General features: G+C 49.8%; 6 protein-coding genes across 6 annotated transcripts; 2 read left to right on the top strand and 4 right to left on the bottom strand.

Annotated features, from left to right (window-relative positions):
* Positions 1-1,359: 1,359 nt before the first annotated feature.
* On the top strand, positions 1,360-2,522 carry NCS57_00665400 (uncharacterized protein; the record flags this gene model as incomplete). The annotated part of the gene is made up of 3 exons (XM_053056536.1): positions 1,360-1,635; positions 1,734-2,221; positions 2,285-2,522. Exons 1-3 carry the CDS (start codon positions 1,375-1,377, stop codon positions 2,520-2,522), a joined length of 987 nt encoding a protein of 328 aa, XP_052915491.1. The 5' UTR covers positions 1,360-1,374.
* A 525-nt stretch (positions 2,523-3,047) lies between these two features.
* NCS57_00665300 (putative glucose transporter rco-3) lies at positions 3,048-4,904 on the bottom strand (the record flags this gene model as incomplete). The annotated part of the gene is made up of 3 exons (XM_053056535.1): positions 3,048-3,786; positions 3,865-4,316; positions 4,401-4,904. The coding sequence occupies 3 exons, from the start codon at positions 4,902-4,904 to the stop codon at positions 3,048-3,050; spliced, it is 1,695 nt and encodes a 564-aa protein (XP_052915490.1).
* A 1,854-nt stretch (positions 4,905-6,758) lies between these two features.
* Positions 6,759-8,417, bottom strand: NCS57_00665200 (MFS domain-containing protein; the record flags this gene model as incomplete). Its single annotated transcript, XM_053056534.1, has 3 exons — positions 6,759-6,956; positions 7,021-8,314; positions 8,374-8,417. 3 exons carry the CDS (start codon positions 8,415-8,417, stop codon positions 6,759-6,761), a joined length of 1,536 nt encoding a protein of 511 aa, XP_052915489.1.
* A 1,668-nt stretch (positions 8,418-10,085) lies between these two features.
* NCS57_00665100 (Lysozyme) lies at positions 10,086-10,978 on the bottom strand (the record flags this gene model as incomplete). Its single annotated transcript, XM_053056533.1, has 3 exons — positions 10,086-10,379; positions 10,440-10,570; positions 10,624-10,978. 3 exons carry the CDS (start codon positions 10,976-10,978, stop codon positions 10,086-10,088), a joined length of 780 nt encoding a protein of 259 aa, XP_052915488.1.
* Positions 10,979-11,893: 915 nt separating this feature from the next.
* NCS57_00665000 (Sialidase domain-containing protein) lies at positions 11,894-13,147 on the bottom strand (the record flags this gene model as incomplete). The annotated part of the gene is made up of 1 exon (XM_053056532.1): positions 11,894-13,147. One exon carries the CDS (start codon positions 13,145-13,147, stop codon positions 11,894-11,896), a length of 1,254 nt encoding a protein of 417 aa, XP_052915487.1.
* An 820-nt stretch (positions 13,148-13,967) lies between these two features.
* Positions 13,968-14,675, top strand: NCS57_00664900 (Peptidase C51 domain-containing protein; the record flags this gene model as incomplete). Its single annotated transcript, XM_053056531.1, has 1 exon — positions 13,968-14,675. One exon carries the CDS (start codon positions 13,968-13,970, stop codon positions 14,673-14,675), a length of 708 nt encoding a protein of 235 aa, XP_052915486.1.
* Positions 14,676-20,761: the final 6,086 nt, after the last annotated feature.

Here is a 20,761-nt window from a genome sequence, read left to right as displayed (position 1 = left end):
TTGCAAGATGACGATTAGTACGGGGGCGGCGGCGTCGGCGGCCTCGCCAGCTCGGTCTCTCTTCTCCAATGACTCCAAAGAAGCGTAACAGGATGAGAACCCTGTGGCGGTTGGCGATGACTTCATCTTCTTCTATGAAGTAGCGCAGAAGGTCCTCATTCTCGAGGAGGCCGTCGCCATCGATTAGGTTCGTAATTTCCTTATTTTCCTCGTCTTCAACCGACATTATTGACAGTTATCAGGAGTTGTGAATCGCCTCGTTTCACCCCCCCTCACGAGTGTATCAATTTGAGTCACGAAAATCGGTATGATCTACATCCCCGTTGCCGTCACGGGCAACCCGAAGCTCCCGGCTAGCTTGGTACATGAAGGTGGCGGTGTTTATGTGCAGCTATGCAATTGAGACAGTCAATTCTTATATCCCCCGCTAGAATTGGTGCCAAATTGAGCAAAGCGCGTCCCCTCATTCATTTACACCGAAAACCTGATGACAGGGATCTCCCAGATTGCTGACCCTGATCAGGGCCTTAAGCTTATCTGCGGACAAACCCAGGCACGGCTCACGTGTAACCCATTCAAAGCAAGCATTTCTTAATGTATTCCTCCAAGGCAAATGAGACATTTTATCAAGCGTGGCCGAGGTAGCTTGGCATAGAAAGCTTAGGGAGGATTTTGCCAACTTAACGGGAGTGAAACCCTTAGAGTGAACGGACGCTGGTTTATGCCTCGACCTGCAGGAGGCCTAACAGTCACAAGACACAGCGAGTCTCCATTGTGTCCTCGACAGTCTCATGCAGGAATCTGCCAACCCCGGTCCGCTTCGGGCCGTCCAGGCTCTTCCACTCACAACATGACTGAGTCGGTTACGGGCTGCAGCCCGATGCAGACACGGCTTCCCACCCCCAGTCTCCTGGAGAAGCAATCGCCCCGTGGCTTTCTGTGGCTTTTCTATTGCGGGGTAGATGCCGGCCGAGTGGAGGAAAAGCCAGTCAGTTGGTCGCCTGACACTTTGCTAGCCTCTCCTTTGCAAAGGCCGGACTGGCTAGCCCGTAGTTAAAGCCTCCGCCAGGTCCGCGCCAAACCTCAGGGGTGGCAGGCTCCATGCAGCACCAATGAATAAACTTTGTTCAAAATGTCACAAGGATGAGAACTGCCAAGAGGGACAAAGATGATATCTCCCACTCCTCTCGGCCTAGAATGTTTGTGGCTTGCTCTGCTCACTGCACTCGTCGTCACATTCACCATTCACGCTCCCTTTCGATATTCCTTCACGTGACAGCCCTGGGGAGGGCAGTAAAACACGCCTAATGCCACATTGCGGGTCCATGAATCACGTTGTGTCTCCCCTCACAGGTATCGTTTGAAGCTCGCGTCATGGCCGAGAGTGCTTCTCCACCATCAACATCCGCATATTTCGAGCTCAGCTGGGCCATCCTCAGCACCATCGGACTAGCCAACGTCGTCCATGGTTTTGTGGTCATCGGCATCATTGGCTGGTCCCGTATTGTATTTGTACCCATCACCGTCTCGGCCGCCGGAGCCCTCGCCAATGGGCTGTGTTACTACGCCTTCTACTCCAACCACGCGCTGGAGGGGAAGCTTGCTGCTTCTGCCTTTGGTGATTTCTTCTGGCTGGTGAGTCGCACGACAACTGAGACGGCGGTCCACGGCCCCATGTGCACGAGAGGAAGAAGGCCTGCTGACCGAGCCTCCCTGCGTCGGGCGCAAAATAGATAGAAGAAGCCGGCCTATCGTTGTACAGCTATCTCATCCTCATCAAGATTCTTGACTTTCGCAGTCGAGTTGTGTTTCAGGCCTGCTACTGGGCAATAATTGTGGTCGTCTCCGCCTTGAAGCTCGCCATTCTCTACTACCGTATCCGATTACTGTTAGCCCCATCCGACGACTTGATAACCCTCATCGGCCGCTTGCACATTGGTTACTTTGGCGGCATCGCGGCAGCGGAATGCATCAGTGCCGCTCTGCTGTTGAGACACTTCGGCTCCGCGTATCGGACATCCACCGTCATTGCGCTGCGTGGCGGGCTCTTCAAGTATTTGATGCGGAGCACCGAAATACGTGTCGCAATGCTCTGCTTGATTGGTGTTTCCCGAGCGATAACATATTCGTTCCAGGCCACCGCGCAGAGTGCGACTACCTTGGCGGGGCAGTTTGATCGCTTCGCGGCGACCTTGGAGATGCTTTTCCCGGTTGTCATGTAGTGTGTTGAACCATTTACCCTCCTGGCTCAAGTAGATAGCTAACTGGTGCCTTGCACGACAAGTATCGACCTTTTGGCATCGCGACTCAAGTTCGCAGACGACGTACGGGCGAACTCAACAAGCCTCCAAAGATGCTCAACCAGCGGATCAAGAGTCCATCGCCGGCCAGCAAGTGGCTTGAGGAACACTGATACATGGCATCTCGAAGATCGTGAATATGGCATAGAGATGTCGTGTAGGATGAAGAGGAGCGACGAATCGATGATCACGCAGGCGGCACCTCAGACGGGAAACAAATGACCGCGCGGAGTTGCTGAAAGTGCTGAGAACAAGAGACGTTGTGAATGAAATCTTTCGTGTAAAGACTGAGGAGATATTTGCATTCATCGTCAACCTGGACAATACGTGCATTCCCTCAACCCTACAGATTAAGACTATCGAGCTCGGAAGCAATGATGTAACATTTGATCCAACTTTGAGCTGGTGTACTTGTCAATATACCTGTTTCGAAAGAAAAGGGAAATATTGTTGGCCCCGAGCAGCTTGAAACCCCCAAAGTTCTGTATATTGATCTGTTTGTCACTTCAACAGCCAAACTTCTATGTCCTAGGGTTCAGTGCCGCACTGTTGCTATCTACACGCCACCTCAAAACGCCATTCTCGCCCCACCACATCCTGCGCCATTGTCTCGTACCACGGGTTGACATCTCGCTGTTGGGCCCAGAGGTGAAAGAGCAACCAAGCTCGTGGCAGGTACGTGACGAGCCTCTTACTTGTCCTGTTCCACGGAATCGGTGGGAGCTGTGGCGTTTGCTTGCTGATGCTCTAGAATCCCGAGCCATTGCGCTCGACATCAGCGTTGTTCTTCTTGACGAGCGCATTGACCCCAATAGTGCTGGCAAAGGTGGTAGTTGGCTTCCACTTGGTCGACGTGCGAGGTGTAGTCTCTTCCATCATCTTATCGACCTGCTCAAGAGTTAAACCCTTGGTCTCCGGGACGAGGAAATACGCGTAGACAAAAGCGCAACTACAAAGGCCACCCCAGACAAAGAAGACAGAGGACTTCATGTTTCCCTTATCTTCACCAACCATAAAAGGTGTGATAACGGCAATGATAGTATTCCACAGCCAGTTAGAAGCGGTAGAGAGCCCTACGCCGCGGGAACGAATAGGCAAGGGGAAAATCTCCCCGATAACGACCCAAGCACCAGGACCCCAGGTAGAAGCAAAGAAGAAGATAAAGATAGCGATAAAGGCGATTTGTGCATTGACGGCGGAGATATTATCGGCAATGGCATGGTCAGGAACCTCCGGATCCGGGTGTGTCTTGTTAAAGCCGACTGTGACACCGACGATGGCGACAAGGAATTGGCAGACGAGCATGCCGAATGCGCCGGCAATAAGAATGAAGCGGCGGCCAAATCTCTCAACGGTCCAGAATGATATAGGGGTAGAACAGACGTTAACAAGGGTGAAGATTAGGGAGATCAAGAACGAATTGCTGATAGCTCCAGTAGACTGAAGGAACTGAGTCGAGTAGTAGAAGATGAAGTTGACGCCGGTCCTGATTACCATGTTAGCGTCCGACCCATCAGCTGGGGGCGGATGGTGGGCATTGTTAGTGGAAAGTAGGATAACACACCATTGTTGCATCATCTGCAAAGAGGTACCCAGGATCGTTCGGCGCAGGTTAGACTTGGCCTCAAAAAGGCTACCCTGGAAGCAGCTGGCCCAGCTTCCCAGCCATGTGGTCGATGGGATAAGGGCTCGTTCATACTCTTCATTGGCAATGATCTCGGAAAGTTCAGCCTGAACGTAGTGGGAATCCTCGGGCTGCCCGCGGATGCGGGATAGAGCATAAATCGCGTTCTGAACTTGACCCTTCTTAATGAAATAACGAGGCGAATCTGGGAGGAAGAGGAGGCCGCCACCCAGGACCAAAGCCCATGGGAATTGGATCGCGACGGGGATTCGATACGCGCCAGTGTCGTCGCGGTTTTGGGTAGCGTAAACAACACAGGAAGCGAGTAGGATCCCAATCGTGATGCAGAACTGGTATCCCGCGACGAGGGCACCACGGACCTTGCGGGGACACTGAAAACAGGACAGGAAAGTCAGCATGTGCAATCATGATCACTGTCATGCAGTGCCGCGTGGACAGTCCCATGTTCTACTTACAATCTCAGACATATAGAGAATGACAATAGCAGACTCAAAACCGACGCCGAAACCGGCAATAAGACGGCCAGCCACAATAGGGGCAAGTGCAGAGGCCGGATTAGTTATCATCTGGATCACCACCCCGATCATATAGATAACGCAGCCGAAAATGATGGTCCACTTGCGGCCGATGAAGTCGGCCATGTCACCCGCGATCAGAGCGCCGAAGAAAGTGCCGCAGGACAGGATCGAGACGATGAGAGAGCTATGGCTCTCGGAGAGCTTGTCGACCCCGGGGCCTTCGACAGCCTCAATGAAGATAGAGGAGCCATTCACGCCGTTGATGTAGCCAATATCGTAACCAAAGAAGATGCCCCCGAAAGACGCGAAGGCGCAAAGCAGGTAGGCTTTCCAGGTAACGGGTGCCTCGACGTGATCGACGTCCTCGGCGGTGTGCAGGGCGACAGAACCCGTGCGGGCCTCCACAGCAATGGTCACGGCCTTGTGTTTGGGAGAAGACATGGTGAGGCCGTATCTCGACTTGTGTTACGGCTCTGCTATCGCCAATGCCTTATGATGGAGGGAAAACGATGACGGGGTCAGTGAGAAAGAGAAGAAAGAATGGGAATGAGACAGTCGTGTGACGCGGATCGAGTGAATCAGTACGACGGCCAACAGTTTGAAGAAGATACGAGTGGCTGCTAACAATGTGCATTTAGGACGACGGTTGGGCTACAGGTTCACCAGGAGGATGAGCAGAGATTTATATCATGCGGCTGGCCAAGAGATGAAGCAATCTTGACTCCGATATGCCTGAAGCAACGCAGTTTGTGGGGCCCCACAGCTGATCTGAGCTTGTTTCTCAATCGTTCTGGAAACATGGGCAGAGACCGGGGTGACAGGTCTAGAATGGACCGCCTGCACAGCATTCGTGGAATATGCGAAGAAGCACCATGGAAGTAAGCTAACACGACGCCCGACTCTGCAGTCGGTGACCGCGAGTCAAGCGAACTCGGGCCGTCACGGACCGGATGAGGTTCACGTAACGGACCAACGCGCCAATGGGCGGGCATAGAAGAACTGCCCGGGCGCACAGATGAAACTGTACATGGATTGAATGAGGGTAGAAGCGTGACGAGGGCATAGGGCCACTTGACAGAGCCGTCGGGTAATTTGCTAGCTTCATTTGCACACATCCTGCTGGGGTTCAGGGTCAGGTATGTGGCATGTGAACATGCCTGCTGAGGACCTCTTTATTCACGCTAGTGCCGAACAGGTACATGAATTCTACTTTCGGATAATCCTTGAGTGATTTTCTATGCTTGGGATGGTAGAGCTCTGCACTAGCACTTTGGGACTGTTGGAAATGGCGGGTCAGGGGAAGAGAAACGCCTTTTGATGTTCAAGCAATACCTTGGCGTTAGCCTTGTTACTTGGGTTGGGGGGATAGGGAGACGGGGAAAGCAAGAGCGGCCACTAACAGTAATGCGCGGTGTGGCTTGCAAGCCGTGTAGATTCTTCGAAACCAATAGCCAGTATCTCAGTATGGAACAGTCTATTGATACGGAGTAACGAATCGTCTCTTCAGATCAACGGCCATGGGGCGTGAAAGGAGACACAGCCGCGCTGTACACATTAAGTATTTCTAAGACTGGTCAAACACAATTGTCATACTTACATACCATTACCTGCGTATGATGATTCTTGACCGCTTCATCGCCGCAAATCTCCACTGTTTGCTGGGGTTGAACGACGGCCCAATATCACTGAAATGCAGGAAGGTAGAGATTGCTCACGATGTGCTTGAGCTTGTCACGAGTGCCTCGTTTGAGACTCTACAAGCTAACGGGGAATCATGTGTAAGCCGCGTTCTTTTCTGCTCAGCTACACGCATGTCACTGGTGTGCTAAATACTTGGCCCTTTGCTCTCTGTTCAGGTCGAGAAGCTTCGTCTCGTTTGCGCAACCCTCCTCGAGGTACTACAAAATTGCGAATCCGTACATGTACTAGAGAGAGCCAAGTCACACTTTGATGCTTTGCTCGATGTTCTCTCCAAGCTCAATTCACGAGTATCAGAGAAGCTAGCGGTAACCTATCAATCTTGATCTATCCATCCATCTTGCGGTCCGCATCATGGTCTTTCGTTCTTGGAGCGATAGCCTCTTGTCATTGCACTGTCTTTGTGTTTCATGAGTTGGCAGGGTTCTCATATTTCGCAACGGATACAATGAGTACTATATGACTATGGGTTCGTGATCCCTGGAAGCTAACGATACAAAGCTTGATTGGGAATGCGACTAACAACCCTCACCATTCCCAGACCACTTCTTCAAATCCAAGTATACACACTTGGATGATGGGCAAACGGCAACTAGATCAGGCTTCTTCCGCCTTGGGTGCCTTCTTCTCCTGGTGCTCATGACCGCCGTGCTCCTGGTAGAGCTCTTCCAGCTCACTGAGAGTTCGGTTCTTCGTTTCTGGAAGAAAAAACCACAGGTACAGCGTCAAGGGGACTGAAAGACCAACAAGAATGATCAGCAAGCGAGCTCCCAGGTTGGCCTCGTCGGGGTTGAACTGATTCAAGGTTAGCAGGGTCCTGGGGCAACGGAAATCCCAGCAGGTCGAGGGTCAGACTTACTAGATACGAGATGGAGAATGCAATAGCCCTGCCAATGATGTTGGCAACGGTGGTTCCGAAAGACTGGGTCTTGGCTCTCAGCCGCTGGCTTGAAAGCTCTGGTGCAACCACGAAGCCAATAGTACCGATGGTCAGTTGGTAGAAGAAAGCCCACGAAGCAACAAAGGCCACCGAAGCAGTGACGGCAGGCTTGTTATCAGTTCCAGAAAAGCCAACGGCGCAAATGATCAGGCCCCAGGTGATCAGGAGAGTTGCTCCGTAGATCATGACCTTGCGTTGACCCATGAAATTGGGCAAGATCAGAGCTCCGATGTTGCCTGCCAACATGAGTACGAAGGCGCCAAGGCTGATGGCAAAGGGGTATGAGACACCAGACAGCTGGAAGAAGTAGGTCTGGTAGCTGATGACGAAAGGCATGCCGCCGCAGTGATGGAGTGTATAGGTGGTGGTCAATAGATCAGTGCGCTTGAGGTTTCCACCTTGGAAGATCTCCAGCCATCTGACCTTCTCTACCTCATGAGGGCCCTGGTTGGCCACGTTGATGTTATAATTGAGCTCCTCGACCATCTCCTCAACGCGTTCGGCGGACAAGTCTCCATGGAGGTGGACAATTGCCTTGCGGGCATCCTCTTCTCTCTCCTCCATCATGTACCACATCGGCGACTCTGGGAGGAAGGGCATGAGGGGAAGAAGAATGGCGGGGATGAGGAAGGTCAGGCAGAACGTTCCCTTGTAGGACCAAGAGCCGTGGACCTTGGAGAGAGGGTTCGCAATAACGACTCCCGGGAACTGTCCAAACACGACAAAGACGTTGAAGAAAGACATGAGGGTGCTGCGAATTTCGGTGGGCGCATTCTCCACGATGTAGAGGGGAGCAGTGGTGTAGGAAAATCCGATAGAGATGCCAAACACAAGCTTGTCACCGAACAGTGCCTGAACGTTGGGCGCAAAGATCATGACGAAGCTGGTGGCGACCGATATGACCAAGTTGATCCAGAAACTGAACTCCCTGCCCAGCCAGTCGTTGGTGAAGCCGGCAAAGAAGCTGCCGATGGCGACTCCAATGGTATTGGCGGCTGCCCAAAGGGACTGCCACATGGCAGAGATGACATCGTCGTCAGCTGGGGCGTAGTATCGGCCGTAGTCTTCACGGAAGGCCTGGAAGGCGAGAGCTTGGCCAGAGATGATGGCGTCGAAGCCAAAGTTGATGAGGAGCGATATGATCATGAAGCACCAGCGGGTGATCTTCTTATTTTGCTCAATGGGAAGGGTATCGGTATAGAGCAAAACCCCTCTGGGGATTGCGGCTCCTGTACACTGCCCGTGATCGACGGTGCTCCCGGAAATACGTACCGTTTTCGCTTCATATGATCGACGGGATTATCTCTGGTTAGCATGGCGTTTGAGGGGCATGATAATCTCACAATTATCCAGGTCGACGGCAGGGAGTGGACGAAACCCGTTTCGGTTAGTCGCATGCAGCTCGGGTCAGGCCAACGGTTCGATGCGCTATTCGTAGCCAAAACAAAACGAGAGCTGGAAGCCGAAAAGAGGACTGCATATCTCGTCCAGTTTGAGACTTGTAACCGACCGACCATCTATTGCAGTTACGCGGTGCTCCGCTACTCCAAATCGGCCCCGTTACCCAAATATCCGGCCAAGGCGCCACTCAGTCTTCCAAACGCCACATATGACTGGCTTGAGTACCAACTACAGCCCCTCTATCCAGAGGCTATGGGCTATCCCACTCTTGCGGAGGTCACTCGCCGCGTGACTATCGACTCAGTCCAGATGATCTACCCCACGACCAATCACTTGATATGGCGGCTGGCAAATTTATCCTGAACAGAAACCACAGTACAGACGCCCTTGTTGGTTAATATTTACGAGCATAGTGAGGCTGCCATGCCGGACTACGATGCTGCGCTTATTAACCATGAGTAAGATCCCAAGACAAGAGCGTTTCCGGCCAAGGTGGGGGAGGTGCTTGAGATTGTGTTGCAGAATACCGGCTCGCTGGTGAATAGCGGCGGCGCTATGGATGTGCATCCCTTTCATGCCCATGGGCAGCACTTCTACGATATTGGTAGTGGAAATGGTTTTTACGATGGCGAAGCAAATGAAGAGAAGCTCGTCCGCATGGGTTACAAGGCTGTGAGAAGAGATACGACAATGTTATACCGGTATTCGGCGGTCACAAACCCAGGAGGTCCAGCCGGCTGGCGGGCTTGGCGGATCCGGGTGAACCAGCCGGGGGTGTGGTTGATCCATTGCCATACATTGCAGCACATGGTCATGGGTGGGTGAGCCTTCCTTCCGATAGAGAGGCAGAAACACTAACTTTTTTTCTGACAGGTGTGCAAACAGCCTGGGTTGTTGGTACTGCGGCGGAAATTCAGAAACTTCCTCTCTATCAAAGCAAAGGGTATCTAGTTTATGGAGGTGATGCCTACGGTAGTGCCACTCATCATCCAACCTGCAGTCATCAGTTTGGCAATTCAAAGACATGCAAGGCCCGCAAGCCATGTTAACTCTATAATATTAATTATTGCTTTTATGATTATTACTTTTTAATATTTTATTTGTATTTCTCTTTTTTTTTTAAATATTATGTAAAAGACTAAAAGCCGGGAGATAATAATAAAAAGCAAATAATTAAAATAAAAAGGGGATAAAATAAAATACTTAAAAAAATAAATATATAAATAAGAAATAAATAAATAATAGGTGATTTGTATTAAACCTAGTTACTATGTTAATATATATAGACAAAAAGTATAAAATTAAAGGGTATTTTTTAGGAAAATACTAAGGGATTTCACGGTCGTTTAAGTTAATGTGGATAAAACGTAGATAATGCGGCGCGATTTGGATAAATATTGGTATAGTAGTAGTAGGGATATATATACTCATAGAATGACACTGAATTAAATAATAAGCCTTTACTAGCTAAGCATAGGCCGAATGCTTAGTTTGCAAAGCTTACTGTTCCCTTATGGTTGCCAAATATAGAAGTGCCGTCCCTGACAAACTCAAACTGTGCAGCAGACGGGGTAAGAAACCATCTAGCACTTCACAGGAAGAGCCTTCTCGCTCGTCGCCTTCTTAGCCAAGGCAATCTCAGCATTACGCCGACGGACGAGGCCTGGGAGCTTCCTCTTGCCCGCGTAAACCCACTTAGGCAGCTCCCCAGAAATCACAGTGTTGGGCTTCTCGCCCTTGTTGAGACGCTTGATGAGTTGCGATCCCTCGGCGGCACCGCAGCCGACGTTGAAGGACCAACTGACAAGGGCACCGAATTGGTTCTTGTTGAGGGTGACTTTGCTGCTGACCATTTTGGCGATGCATTTCTCGAATTTCTATCATGATATCAGAACTAGTGGTTTGAGATGTGAAGACGGACTTGAAGATGGACTTACTCTCATGTCATCCGCGAGAAGCTTCTTGCCGTTGGCCTTTGATAGGGGGATTGGGTATTTAACATCAGTGCACTTAGAGTTCGAGCAGAGATGGCCGTAGCCTACGGTAGGATAGCCAGCAGCGTCCTTGTCTATCGTAACTGGTTAGTACGCCTGACAGTCCCAAGAGCAGGACATCACTGACAGATATGAGGAACGAAACCCTCAAACTCGCCAATCAGGTCCACGGTAGCCTGGTTAGACGACGGCGCAGAGCAACCTCCGCCGCACTTGGGCTTGACGTATCCATTGGAGCCCGTCTTGACGTAGTAGTCCGAGACGTAGCAGCCATCCGAGATCTTATCCCAGATGGTATTCCCGCTGACATTGGTGCCCTCGGTTTGGCAGGTGATTGTGACGTCGGTGCCCTTCTTCAATACCTTCTTGACCGCATAGCTGGTACCTGGACCAGAGCGGCACTTGACGCCGTCGCCGGTGATGGGGTATGCGGCCGCGAGGGAGGCCGTGAGGGTAGAGAGGGCAAAGAGAGTGAACTTCATGGTGAGCAATGTTCTGCAAAGGGGAAGTTGAAGAGGGTTGAGGGAGGTTGATGAGTATCAGTTCAAGCTCAAGAGGCCAGGACAAACCCTTTATGTACTCAAGTCTCAATACTGTACAATATCAAAAGGCGGACAAGAACCTTCGGCCCTCATTTCCATCTGGACCCTGAGAAACAATCTGTCATCCCTCCCCAAGACGCCTTCCCCTTTGAGCAGCTGAAGAACACAACTGCCGGCATTCTGGACTCCTTCTTGCACAATAAGACGGGGAAACTAGTGTGCCGATTATCCACCGGATTGGGAAGCTACTCAACTCAATTGCTTGAATGGGATCGCGGTGGATGTGGGGACTGGTGAAACATCTCGGAGATTAGCCCCGATTCTGCATGAAAGACGGGGAACTTTGTTTCTGTGCGACGGGCCGGACCTGAATGTAGATCAGTTCGCTATTCGAAACGGCGTGTACATTCGTTGTTTGCGGAAATTTCCGTCTAACATGGAACGACGGGCTGTGGGCGTGGAGAGATGCATTGATTTGGGTTTTTATCTGCAAGCGATACTGAGTACTATGACATGGTGAAGGGGCTGATCCTTGAGTTTGACCCTCTTAATTGCTTTCTAAATGCTACGTCAAGCCAGGTAGTTGAATTCCAAAGGCATGATTGATTAAGGCATGTTGCGGCTAATGTGGTTGTTCAGCACCGGGACAGGGGTTAATATAAAGCTCTCAGGCGGAGGGTTGCGCATAAACGAGACATAGTAATACTATCCTGAAGGAGCTCAATCTTAGGTCCAAAGGAGATAATTGGAATAAACCGCAGAAGAGATGAACAAGAGTCGATGCTGAGCCAAACATCCCCCTAGCGGTTCAACCGGTAAGGATCCTTTCCCTATCACAGCTGTGTCTAACGTATTCTAATTATTTGGACCATTCAAAATCCAACTCAGATTGAATCTCCTCCATACTATCGCTCTATGATCCTTCTCCGACCCTCCAGCCTGGTAAAAGTCTGTCTCAACCAAAGCACCAACCTTTCGATCCGCTGTTTTGGTCAAACTCGAGTAGCCACCCTCAAACCCAACACCTGGGATGGGAGCATCAGAGAGCTTCCTTCCGTAGTTAAACTTATTCGCATCACCGTCGTAGCTGATCCGTACGCGTATGTGCCTCCGGCTGCTTTTGTGCGCAGAGTTCATGAAGAGCGTGCGCGCTGGGCCGTTGGCGTCCTTTTTGTTGTAGAGGAGAGTGGACGCTTCGCAGGCTGGGTCTGGGAGACCCTTGTCGAGGACGAAGGGGCTGAATGCAGACAGAGAGCCTCGGGCGACTTTACGGTATTCATCATCGGCAGAGGCACGGTCGTTTCGGTAGAGTTTTCCGTCAGGGGTTTGGGCGACTGTGCCTTCAGAGCCGGCGCCTTTGAGGGATTGGTAGGACCATGTGCGCTTGCCGGGCTTGCCACGGCCGATGATGTTTCTTCCTTGAGCGGGAATGACGAGCTCACCAGAGGAGAGGGCGATGCCGATTCCGGGGCCGACAGCATCCCATGACCATCCGTCAGGCGTGAGCTGCTTCGTCATATCCACAGGTTCAGACCAAGTCTTGCCGTCGTCGGCGCTCTGGGTGAGGAAGATATGACGTCTTCCCTCCCAAGAATTGTTGATCTTCTTTGTCTTCTTTCCGCTAGGGAGGGTGTCACCGCCGTTTTGGCTGTAGGCGCCGTGGTTCCAGCTTAGGAACAGGTAGATCGTGCTTCCGTCAACCACAGGAGTGGGATTTCCCCAAGTGCCATCTCCCTTTCCGACCACCTCTCGGAGGGCATCCCAGTCGCCGGGGCTCTCACCGTGGTTGTTGGTGGTCTTGGTGCGCTTGCAGACAAGATTGACGTCCCCGTAGTCTCGATTGTTGTGCCGCCGACCTTCGGCGAATGCGAGGATGCGGCCGGTAGTTGTAGTAACTACAGCGGGGATTCTAAATGAATGGAAGCCAACACCGTTTGGAAGCTTGTCTGCGTTGCGCATGTTGGAGCTGCGGAATAGGGCGAAGCCTTTGTGGTAGGGTGTTTGATTCTTGGCCGGGTCATTGACGTTGGCAAAGACGGTGCAAGCCGTGACCAGCACAAAGAGCAGAGCTCTGAGGGAGCCGTTGAAACTGAACATTGCGTTTGCCATGATGATGTGATTTCACTTCTCACTTAGCGAAAACCATCGGGAGCAACAGATGTTTTTCGTCACATTGATATATGAAACTATACATGCTTGGATAGATGACACAATCGTCAGAACCTTGCCTGTCGGGGAATTTGGATGAGTGATGACAACTGATTGGCTTCAAGATTTACCACCGACAGTATCAACAGTTTCGAATAGATCACCCACGTGCTCGAGGACATCCTTTGACTGGAGAACACCACAATTCTTGTCAGTGCTCATTAATCACATGCCGATCAATCAATAGACATCCTTCCTAATGTGGATAAGGTTATGCAGACGATCATGACCCCTGTTTTTAGTTTCATCAACTGGAATGAAATGCCGCAATGATCCTCCGCGGTGAAACAACCAAAGAGGAAAGTAGTCCGATACCCTTTTGAGATAAGTCCGTGGGAGCTGAATGAAGGGCTGATATAGAGTCAGCAAGGGCCGTTTCTGGAGGCCCAGACCACTGTCGATTGGGTGAATACCGGGGATGCCGTCCTATTCCGGAACCCTTTCGAGAAGGTCCTTCAATCTTAATATGCATGCTACCAGAAAAGTTCCGATGACCATTAATCAAATGGAACAATGGATTCATCCGTCTGACAGACTGAGGCTTTTCAATCTGTCCGTCTTCATTTTGATTTCGATCGTCAGTCATTTGTCGTTATGCTCTCCCTCAGCTGAAGGGGTGATAGGTGTTGGTTCCAATTTCTATAAAGTGAAGCAACCGTCAAGTTCTCTTTCATGTTCAATATCACCAGCAGTCAAGACAACTCCTTAAATACCTCTCAAAATGAAGTTGACAACTTTCTGCGCCTATGCGCTCGCATTCTTTTCTACTGGAGTTCACTCCTATCCCGTGACCAGCGACAACCTCAACTGCCGCTCCGGTCCAGGCACGGCCTTCGCCATTAAGAAATCCTACAAAAAAGGCCAGGATGTCACTATCGCCTGCCAGACTAAGGGTGACAACATCGAGGGAAATTCCATCTGGGATAAGACCTCTGACGGCTGCTACGTTGCCGATAAATACGTCAAGACCGGAAAGGACGGCTACGTCAAGGGCAAATGCACCAACGTCCCCAAACCTCCCAAGAACAACAAAATCCCAGGTCCTAGAGTCAACGACTATCCCTACAAGAACAGCTGCGGCCCAGCGGACAAGTGGCTCTACTTCAAGTGCCAATGCACCAGCTTCGTGGCATGGCGCGTGAATGAGCGCCTGGGCATCAAGTTCCACAACAAGTACAAGGGGAAGGCGTGGGGAAATGGGAATCAGTGGGATGAGGCTGCCCGGGCGAGTGGTGTGAGGGTTGATAATAAGCCTGTGCCGGGCTGTATTGCTCAGACTAATGCCGGGAAATTCGGACATGTTGCTTGGGTTTCTGCTGTCGATGGGGATATGGTTACTGTTGAGGAGTACAACTGGAACAATCACAGGGCTTATGGGACGCGCAAGGTCCACAAGAGCAAGTTTAATTACATCCATCTCAAGGTCTAAGGGCTTCTGGTTGATGGGTTGGGCAAAGGAAGAGGGATATGGGGTTGGAGAAGTGATATTGGGATGTCAAGAATTCCCAGGTCAGCATTATTATTCTTGGAGAGATGTATAGTTTGCGAATGTATTTTAACTTTTGATTAACGAGTGGTTAAAGACTGAAGAGAGCCTCAGATAGCGATTTAGTAAACTCCTTAATGGTGAGAATAGGTACAAAGGAGTATATAGATCGGTAGGCACTAAATAATCGCCTATGTCCAAGCCATAGTCTGTGATTTCGGTCTAATAATCAAGCCCGCTGACTTTGGTCGAGAATAGCGGCAGTCTAAGCCTCCTGATGTTTCAATGAGTATATCAATTACGAAATATAGACCATTTGTCTATTTTGTGGCGTAGAGAGTCTAGGTTATCTCTACTTAAAAGCGTCATAGTTGAACGGCAAGAACGTAAAGTTAAATCACTAAGTAGAACCAGGGGGCCGTGACTCGTACTAGTATAGGCTATAATTTGCAGTAATATGGTGCACTGCTTGATGTCGTGATGTTATTATGAGGTCCTCAATTGCGGGATTATAGGCTAGCATGACGTCCTACATCTCATCCCATGTAACTGCCGAAAAGGGAAGGCGATGATATGTGAGATGGCTAACCATGCTCTTAGTATATCGCTGAGGATTGAACACTTTGCGGAGGGCCGATTCTGATGGGGTTGCTGTATAATAATTGTCGAGCCTAGCTTGCTTTAATGGATGACCTATGTCTGAGGATCGTTTGACTATTATATTATCTGAAGAGTTAATGATATCGCGGTGCTTGCGCGTCGCGTGGTATATAGCGTTGTCTCGTTTGGTGTTTGACTAGGACTGACCAGAAGAACGGAGAAGGTATTCATAAACCACTGCTCCCTTCGTTCTGCGCTTCCCTGATGGTCCGAATTGGCCCTTGTTGGGATACGTCGCGCGGAATATGCAATCGAAGTTTAGGACCTCAGATGACGCTGATTCTGTATCAATAGTAGGATTAATAGTCATCTGGGACTGTGAGGTGTAATCCGGGAGTTGCTGTGATGAAGAAACCATAATTAAGGATAGGAGAGGCGCGAAATAATAAAAGTATTATATCTGCATACTTCAGTGATGTTTGAGAGATTTGAAGATTGCAAACACAGAACGATCAGACGTTATCAGACGATAAGATGAAATCTTGCCAATCAGAGCGCGCAGTTTATCTTGATATCTAGCTGATATCAGGATAAGGCAGCCTAGCTTTATCCGATATCCGATATGATATCGGATATAGCAGGATAGCAGAGATGATATCAGGATAGCATATCAGGATAGGCAAGTCTGGTCGTGACCACTAGCAGAAGGTCTCCCCAGTTGATCTGGGCATAGGTCACCCAAGCCCTCAGCATCTTTTCAATTTCCTGATTCATCCACTCTTGCCCCCCGTCCGTCTGAGGATGGTACGCCGTTGATAAGCGCCGTTTGACTCCAATCCGCGTGCAGAGGTGTGTCCATACGTCGCCTACGAACTGTGGCCCTTGATCGCTGGTTATTGTTGTTAGGATGTCATGGTATGGGAAATAACACAAGAAGAGTCTTCGCGCCACTGCTTCTGCTGAGATGTCGTCCATACATTCTAGGATTACTCCTTTCGTCAGACGGTCGGTAATTCCCATGAGGTTAATAGCATTGTCCCATCCTGTAGGTGGGAGCTCAGTGGTGAAATCGATGTGGATCTCCGACTAGATTCTTTCAGGTATCGGCAGGGGCTTGAGAAGGCCTTGCTTTTACTGCCTCCAAATGGTGGTCCTCTTGCACGTGTCGCAATTGTTCAGAAACTGCCATACTTCGTTTGTGATACCAGGCCAGAAAAACTGTCTTGCGACTAGCACATATGTCAGGTCTCTTCCCAGATGCCCCGTTAGGTGAGAATGGTGTGTTTCCTGTATGATCCCTGTCCGCAGAGGCTCACTGCTCAGAATCCAAAGCCGGTTTCTGAAGTGCCAGTCCTCTTACGTCGAGCGAACATTCCGATATGCTCACGGGGGTGTTCGCAGCAACCTTTGCTGGCAGGCTGCTGTTTCCTGCTGCCACTGCTCAAGAGATTTCCTTGTAGGTTCCATCCATTCTTCTCCCATTAGTCCATGCTTTCTGCATCTCTGAATCTTCGAACATAGGCACCTTGTGCTCGAAATCCAGTGGATCACTCTCCTTGGCTGCCACGTCGACGGTCTCTGCTCCTTCGGTCTTTCCAGTTGCAATGTTTACGCTCCGCATGTTCTCATTTTGGAATATCTTTCGGAAGCGCGCCTTCAGACGTTCGTCACCTCCCTCCTTAGGTATGTCTTGTGCTCTTCTGGATAATTGGTCGGGAAGTTCTGATTCCTTGCCAGGCCTCCATTCGAGAGTGAAATTGGATTGCGACAACTCTGCCCATCGTATTTGCCGTTCAGACAACTCTAGTTCTTTATAAAAGTAGCAGAGGTTTCTATGATCCGTCATGACCTTGCACTTGGTCATTATCAGCTCCGCTCTCCAGGCTTTGAGACCTCGCACGATCGCTGACAGCTCCTTGTCGTAAATCTTGTAGTTCATTTCGGTTGGAGAATGCTTCTGGGAAAAGAAGGCAACAGGTCACGATCTGTTCTGATCATCCAGCTGTAACAAGACTCCTCCTGTGGCATATCCTGAGGAATCGGCGTCCACCCTCGTTTCTCTATTCTCATTGAAATGAACGAGAACGGGCGCAGTAATCAAGGCATCATTCAGGGCAAGAAAGAACTTTTCGCAATCATCTCCTCAATAGAATTCTGCTCCTTTACTCGTAAGACGGGTGAGAGGCTTTGCCTTGTCCAGGCTGGCGATCCATTCCATTTCCATCCATGCAGTCGCTTCTAGGCAGAATGAATGGACGTCCGTTTCGGTCGGCCTTGAGTGGAATGGATGGAATGGACGGATAGAGGGGCCGCGTGGAACGGATGGATGTGGAAATGGATGCGTGGAAGCTATAGAGGGCCAATACATGTTATCCTCCCACCCGTTGCTTCCCGGGCTTCCGCAAAGCTCAGTTCAGCCAACGCGTCTGTGCCTGACAGCTTGACCTCTTCAAGTACTGGTAGCGTCTCTGTACCCCTGATATATCCCCACGAAACCACGACCTCACTGTCTGCGTCATTCCAATCGTGCTCGCATCCAGATTAGCCCGATCTTCTCGGACCATTCTGCCGGCCGCCGAGAAGAGTCTCTCAACGTCAGCAGACATTGGGAGGATAGAAAGCAGATCGAGAGCCATCTGTGATAACCGTGGGTACTCCTCTCGTCTTTCATGCCGGTAGCTAATAGGATTCAGGACTTTCTAATCCGACTTGTGGACATCACGAAGCCAATCCTTATATTCGTCGCCAACAATGAGTGCTACCCTGTTAGCCATGTCGTTGTTGGCTTGGAACAAGGCACATGGTGATGAGGGCGGCTGTGATAACGCCGGGGCCTGACGGGATTCTTCGCCGTACTCGTCGAAGTGATTCTGATACATTCGCCGCTTCTTTGTGAGTGGCTCGCCGCGTTCTCGATCCTGGGAAACAATCTGTGGCTCGTAATGCGACAGGTATAGTCCCTCTACAAGGGACTTTGCAATTTGGGTCCAGTTTGGCCGATCCGCCCACCTGTCCTCGAAATATTCCCTACGATAAGCTGGATGAAATGCAATGGCGGCGTAATAAACTGGTGTTTCGTCAAGTCGCGAGTAGTACTCGTCAAGTTTCTACCAGCAGGGGTTAATATTAACCTTGAAGTGCTCAGGCTGCGAGGAGCAGCGGCCGTATATAGCTCCATTCTACTAAGGAGATATTCGTAGCCCAGCATGATATCCCGCGGGCATCCATATGCTTCGACATGGCTTTGTTTCCTCGTTCGATGTTGACCGTCGCCTTCGATGGTAATCAGGACGTGCTCGAAGTGTTGCAGGACCTCCAGACCTCCAATGTGTCCAACAACCAACTTGCTTGACTCGTCACGAGCTCAGATTCTCTGAAGTGTCTGATTGGATGTGTGTAAGTTCTTGGTTTCGCCAGGTCCCCGCTCTGAGTTCTGTTGAATACGCGATGGAGTAGGGGTGAATTCAGTAGATTGTGGGCCACAAATTGACGATCTTATTGATTGAAGTCTGGATGATCTTGTTCTTGCTCGCTTCGTCATCATGCGGGGACGTTGGTCCATTCTTGATGTTTTCACCGCCACAAGCCAACATTGTTGTAACGAAGAGCAAACTCTCTTCTATCTGCACACAGGCGCCAATCTAACACCAACAGTTAGAGGCCTTGCTCTGTAGCCCAATACAATCTCTTCTGCCCATACCCTTAGTATCACACCTAGTCTTCTGAGAACTTTAGCTGCCGCAGTAGAATAACCCAGATCACGTGCAACATATGAGATGTGTTGTCACACTGGCAATATATTGGATTCTTGGCAATACAATACAATATAGGCCAATGTCATGTGGCCTAATACAATATGCCCCATTTGGCAATATAACAATATTGCGAGTCTTCCATATTGCTAACATACGTAACGTACTTTAACAGTAAGTGCAGCATATTAGCAAGTGCAATATTTATACTATACAGATAAAGTTATAAATTTTAGGTTTTCTAAACCGGGGTAGTTACTTAGCCTTGGGGGTTTTAGGAAATAAATTTTATATACTTAAGTAGAAAAGTGATAAAATAGTATTTCTCCTAGATTTGTAGTTAATTTATTTAGTATTTTAAAAATAAAAGTGAGGAAAAAAGTAATATAAATAAGATTTCTTTTAAATAAGTCGATAAGAATTTTTTTTAGAAAATTCTAGAAATATTTATACTTATTATTATCCACTTAAGAGATATATGTATAAATTTATATTTATTTTTAGCTTCGTTTTAATTTTTAAGAATTTTCTAAAAATCGCGATTTACACTAAAAATCAGTATATTGCACTCGCTAATATGTTGCACTCACTGATGAAGTACGTTATTGTTCGCAACACTGCATGTCCGGAGGCAGTTCTCTTGAGCCACGTAAGCTTACGGAGGGTCTATGGGTGAATCGGGTGGCATTTGGGATTCGGGTGACTGTTAGCAACGGCATGAACATATCAATGCGGAAATGCATTCACCAGAGAAAAGGTCAGAACGCACCGCGATCACCTCGGTTCTCAAGATGATAGTGGGAAGAAGCAGGTGCCCCTTGCAGAAGCTCCAGGATGGTCTGGTGTTATGGCGGCAGTTGAGAAATAACTCGAAGGGCCGAGCGTAATGACAAGGGATCATTCGGCCTAACATTGCCGTCATCTTACTCAAAAAGGAGCACCACCACCTTCCAAGGCGGGGTTGGCGTGCCTTGATCCGCCTTTCCCCTCCACTTCCTCGATTTTTCACGTCTCTTCCAACCTCACGGGTGACAATGGCGTCAAACAAGGGGTTCTCATTGTTCTTTCTGAACCATAACCCCACTGGAAGTCCACCGGGCGATAGGCAGCTAAATGCTGCAGCACGAGCTCATGTATCGCGGCAAGCTCTGAAGAACAGGTCCGCGCGGCCAAGAAACCTCAAGTTCGTATCTTACACTCCGGAGACAATGCGTCATGGTGATGGCTCTGGTCCCTCCACCAGATCCAACGATACCTATGGCGAAGAGCACCAAGCATTAGCCATCGCGGATAGAGATCGTGCGGTAACTGATCCGGCGAGTCGGCACATGTCATCCTGTCCACTCAGGCCTGCTGGCTGGGACCCATTCCACTCTTTCGCAATGTCTGGAATGGGACGAGACGAGCATCTGATGCTCTATTACGGTGAGTCATGTCTGATTAGCAGCAATTTGTCATTCATGCATTGAAACCAGCCACCCTAACGAGATTATTCAAGCGTTCACCACGACTTGGCCCCAATTTGGAGAATTTGAGAGCGGAAGGCGTAACTTCGCGCAATCGTGGTTGTGGCGTACTCTGGAGTCCCCTGCGGCATTTTATGCCGGGCTCATGGGGTCTGCCACACATTACACCATTTTTTGCCCGACTGCGTGTATACAAAACCGCATCCTTACG

This window comes from Fusarium keratoplasticum, chromosome 4, assembly GCF_025433545.1.
Source record: "Fusarium keratoplasticum isolate Fu6.1 chromosome 4, whole genome shotgun sequence".
Classification (NCBI taxonomy): Eukaryota; Fungi; Ascomycota; class Sordariomycetes; order Hypocreales; family Nectriaceae; genus Fusarium; species Fusarium keratoplasticum.
The sequence above is the reverse complement of the archived record's forward strand: the minus strand, read 5'-3'. Positions and strand labels throughout refer to the sequence as shown.